General features: G+C 44.5%; 2 protein-coding genes across 3 annotated transcripts in view; both read left to right on the top strand.

Moving 5' to 3' along the window:
- LOC113829077 (galactosylceramide sulfotransferase) overlaps positions 1-5,000 on the top strand; it is a 208,544-nt gene that overhangs the window by 110,722 nt on the left and 92,822 nt on the right. The window lies entirely within an intron of this gene.
- The window catches only part of LOC138867226 (RNA-binding protein 25-like), a gene marked incomplete at its 5' end in the record, with an annotated part of 14,265 nt that overhangs the window by 1,407 nt on the left and 7,858 nt on the right, over positions 1-5,000 (top strand). The window contains 3 exons of the mRNA XM_070142112.1: positions 4,284-4,296; positions 4,424-4,459; positions 4,966-4,976. Of these exons, the coding sequence (XP_069998213.1) occupies positions 4,284-4,296; positions 4,424-4,459; positions 4,966-4,976 (60 nt within the window). The remainder of the gene's footprint in view (positions 1-4,283; positions 4,297-4,423; positions 4,460-4,965; positions 4,977-5,000) is intronic.

The raw sequence follows: 5,000 nt of genomic DNA, 5'->3' as shown, positions 1-5,000 counted from the left end.
TCTTCACACACACTCACACACACACACGTACACACACACACACGCGTACATACATCAACACTCACACACACACACACACACACACACACACACACACACACACACACACACACACACACACACACACACACACACACACACACAAACCCATATACGTAATAAATTGAATAAAAAGGGGAGGGGTCTTGATAAGTGTCTGACCACGTAACTGCTTGTTATCATTGCCAATCTCATCATGATAGGAAATAATAGGTTCTACAACAACAGCAATAATAAAAAAAGATAATAACAATAATAACAACAATAACAATAACAATAATAATAATGATAATAATATAATCATTAATAATAATAATGATAATAATATAATCATTAATAATAATAATGATAATAATAATCATAACAATAACAACATATACAACAAGAACAACAATAATGATAATAATATGATCAATAATAATAATGATAACAACAACAATAACAACAATAACAATAACAATAATAATGATAATAATGGTAATAACAATAATAACATAAACAACAATAACAATAATAATGATAATAATATAATCAATAATAATAATGATAACAACAACAATAACAACAATAACAATAACAATAACAAAATAATATAACCAATAAGAATAATGATAATGAATATAACTGCTGATAAAAAATTCAACCCAAACGGCCAGACGCATAAAAAATGGAATCAAATTGCGTCTTGTCCATCAGGATCAGCTGATGGGGGGGTAGGGGAGGGGTGGGGGAGAGGGAGGGGGGAGGAGTGGGGGAGGGGTATCGAGTGCAGACACGCGACACGAGGGACAGTGGCGTCTTTAGAAGGGGGGGGGGGGGGAGGAGGAGGGGTTGGGGGAGGGGGTTACTCTGCTATTAACTGAGGGGGGGGGGGGAGGGGGAGGAGCGGGAGAAGGGGTTAGTCTCCTATTAACTGAAGGGGGGGAGGAGGAGGGGAGGGGGTTAGTCTCCTATTAACTGAAGGGGGGAGGGGAGGGGGGATGGAGGGAGTTGTTGCAAGCAAGTTAGAAGGAGGGAAGGGGCGGTAGGTTTTCCCTTTTGCTCTCTTTCTTTCTCTCTCTCTGCCTAGTCGTATATATATATATATATATATATATATATATATATATATATATATATATATATATATATATATATCCATCTCTGTCTATATATCTATCCTCTCTTTCTATCTTTCTCTATCTCTCTTTCTCTCGTTCTCTTTGTCTCTCTCCCTCCCTCTCTATCCTCCTCATATTCCTAATTTATCTTCCTCCTCTATTTCCAACTCTCCCTTCACCCACATTTATCCACATTCCCTTCCTTATCCTCCTCCTAGAAGTCCTCCTCTCCTCCCCTTCTTTCCCTTCCTTAAGTTCCACCTCTTCCCTCTCTTCCTTCTTCTTTCTCTGCTTATCTCCTTTTCTACTTCCTCCTCTTCCTTCTTCATTTCCTCTTCCTCCCCTCTTCCTGTTTCTCTCCACTTTCCTTACTTTCCCCTCTTCCTCATCGTCCTCTTCTCCCCACTTCCTCCTACTCTTCCTTCCCTTTCTCTTACTCCTCCTCCTTACCCTCCTCTTTCCCCTCTTCCCCCTTCCCCCCCTCCCCATTATTCTCGTCCTCCTCCCCCTCGCCCAAACCCAGCAAGCCGCGTCCAACCGTAACGAGAAGGCGAGAGTGGTCGAGCTGTAGCATAACATACGCCGTAGCAGTGCGGTCTCCCGTCACGAGAAGGCGAGAGTGGTCGAGCTGTGGCATAACATACGCTCTGGTATTGCGGTCTGGTGCGCCTCTGAAGGAAGTCGATATTGCGTGCATGTCGGCCACATTCCGTAGGACGACTGACGGGGTTTCGGCTGCAGGCATGGGGGTCGGTTTTGTCTTGTGGATTTTCGGCGTGTGTGTAGTTCGGGGATGGGGGTCGGTTTTGTCTTGTGGATTTGCGTCGTGTGTGTATTTCAGGGATGGAGTTCGGTTTTGTCTTGTGGATTTTCGGCGTGTGTGTAGTCCAGGGATGGAGTTCGGTTTTGTCTTGTGGTTTTTCGTCGTGTTTGTAGTTCAGGGATGGGGGTCGGTTTTGTCTTGTGGATTTTCGGCGTGTTTGTAGTTCAGGGATGGAGTTCGGTTTTGTCTTGTGGATTTTCGTCGTGTGTGTAGTTCAGGGATGGAGTTCGGTTTTGTCATGTGGATCTTCGGCGTGTGTGTAGTTCAGGGATGGGGTTCGGTTTTGCCTTGTGGATTTTCGGCGTGTGTGTAGTTCTGGGATGGAGTTCGGTTTTGTCTTGTGGATTTTCGTCGTGTTTGTAGTTCAGGGATGGAGTTCGGTTTTGTCTTGTGGATCTTCGGCGTGTGTGTAGTTCAGGGATGGGGGTCGGTTTTGTCTTGTGGATTTTCGGCGCGTGTGTAGTTCAGGGATGGGGGTCGGTTTTGTCTTGTGGATCTTCGTCGTATTTGTAGTTTTAGTTCGTGTGTGTACATTATATACTGTATCTATCGGTCTATTTCTGTGTATGCCTATCTGTCTATCTCTCGATCTGTCTACTTATCTATCGAATTATTTATTTATCTACCTATCTATCGAATTATTTATTTATCTACCCATCTATCGTGTATTTATATAAGAATAATTTTAGATCTGGTTGTTTGTCTATCTATCTATCTATCTATGTATATCTATATCTATCTATCTATCTATTTGCCTATATACATGTAATATATATATATATATATATATATATATATATATATATATATATAGATAGATAGATAGATAGATAGATAGATAGATAGATAGATAGATAGATAGATAGATAGACAGATATAGATATATATAGATATATTACATAAAGGCATGTATGTATTCAAGTACGTATGTATGCATGTATGTGTGTACTGCATGTGTGTGTGTGTGTGTGTGTCTATATACATACATATATATATATATATATATATATATATATATGTATGTATATATGTATATATATATATATATATATATATATATATATATATATATATATATATATATGTATGTATAGTATATTTGCATATGCGTGACAGCATATAAAAAATATAGATAAGCATGCTGCATTTAACTAAATGGCTATATAGATATAAATATATGTGCATGCGTTTGCATAAATATTCAGGCAATTACAGAGAGAGAGAGAGAGAGAGAGAGAGAGAGAGAGAGAGAGAGAGAGAGAGAGAGAGAGAGAGAGAGAGAGAGAGAGAGAGAGAGAGAGAGACAGAGAGAGAGACAGAGAGAGAGACAGAGAGAGAGACACAGAGACACAGAGACAAATACATTAACAAAGACAGACCCAAACACAGAACCAAAGAAAGATGCAGAGACAGAAAGAGAAAGACAGAGAGAAAGACAGACAGACAGACAGAGAGAGAGAGAGAGAGAAAGAGAAAGAGAAAGAGAAAGAGAAAGAGAAAGAGAAAGAGAAAGAGAAAGAGAGAGAGAGAGAGAGAGAGAGAGAGAGAGAGAGAGAGAGAGAGAGAGAGAGAGAGAGAGACAGAGAGAGAGACACAGAGAGAGAGACACAGAGAGAGAGACACAGAGACACAGAGACAAATACATTAACAAAGACATACCCAAACACAGAACCAAAGAAAGATGCAGAGACAGAAAGAGAAAGACAGAGAGAAAGACAGACAGAGAGAAAGAGAGAGAGAGAAAGAGAAAGAGAAAGAGAAAGAGAAAGAGAGAGAGAAAGACAGAGATAGAAAGAGAAAGAGAAAGAGAAAGAGAGAGAGAGAGAGAGAAAGAGAAAGAGAAAGAGAAAGAGAAAGAGAGAGAGAGAGAGAACGAGAGAAAAAACAGAGAGAAAGAAAGAGAGAGAGAGCGAAAAAGGGGAAAATCGCCGAAGCTTGATAAAAATCAGGAAACATGACCAGTGACGGTTAAAAGCCAGACGAGCGAGTGCTTTCGAAACCGCTTTGGCCAGGCAGTGCACGCAGGAGCGATTGGGGAGGGGGGGAGGGGGGATAGGAGGAGGAAGGGGAGGAGGAGGAAAAGGAGGAGGAGGAGGAGGAGGAAGAGGTGGTGGAGGGATAGGAGGAGGAGAAGGAGGAGGAAGGGGAGGTGGAGGAAGGGGAGGGTGGAGGGGGAGGAGGTGGAGAAGGAGGGAGAGGAGGAGGAGGTGGTGGAGGAGAGGAGGTGGAGGAAGAGAGGAGGAAGAGAGGAGGGGGAAAAGAAGGGAAGTAGATAAGAGGAGGAGGAGGGGGAGGAGGTGGTGGAGGAGAGGAGGTGGAGGAGGAAGAGAGGAGGTAAAGGAGAGGAGGTGGAGAAGGAGAGGAGACGAGGAGGGGGAGGTGGAGAAGAGGAGGAGGAGGTGTTGGAGGAGAGGAGGGGGAGGAGGAGGAGAAGAAGAAGAAGGATGGAGTGGTGAAAAAGGGGAGAGGAGGAGGAGGAAAAGGAGGAAGAGAGGAGGTGAAGGAGAGGAATAGGAGGAGGATGATGGAGAGGTGGTGGAGGAGGAAGAAAAGGCGGGGGGGTAGGAAGATGGGGCGGTGGAGGGGTCTTCCTGGGCATATAAATGGGAACCGGGGGATCATTTGAGAAGGAGGGAGGGGGGGGGAGACGGGGTGGAGGGAGTCGTACCGAAAGGAGGGAATTGGTGGAGGGGGGGAAGGGGGGGGGAGAGGGGGTGGAGGAATCCTACCGGAGTGAGAGGTCGAGGGTGTGCGGGGGAGGAGGGAGGGGGGGGTGGTGGGGGGGGTTGAGGGTCGTACCGGAGTGAGAAGTTGGGGATGTGAGGTGGAGGGAGAGAGGGAGGGGAGGTGGAGGGAGGGAGGGAAGAGGGGGGGCGAGGGTCGTTCGTGCAAGAAAAATGCGTTCTTGACGTCACGGCGCAAGTAAGTCACGGTGGTGGGGGGGTTGGGTGGGGGAGGGGGTGTCACTGCGGTTGGAATCAGCTGTGACGTCAGAGATAAAAGGGGTTATCGGCGTGAATTAAGGAGGTAAAAAGGAG

Source organism: Penaeus vannamei, chromosome 29 (assembly GCF_042767895.1).
Source record: "Penaeus vannamei isolate JL-2024 chromosome 29, ASM4276789v1, whole genome shotgun sequence".
NCBI lineage: Eukaryota > Metazoa > Arthropoda > Malacostraca > Decapoda > Penaeidae > Penaeus > Penaeus vannamei.
The sequence above is the reverse complement of the archived record's forward strand: the minus strand, read 5'-3'. Positions and strand labels throughout refer to the sequence as shown.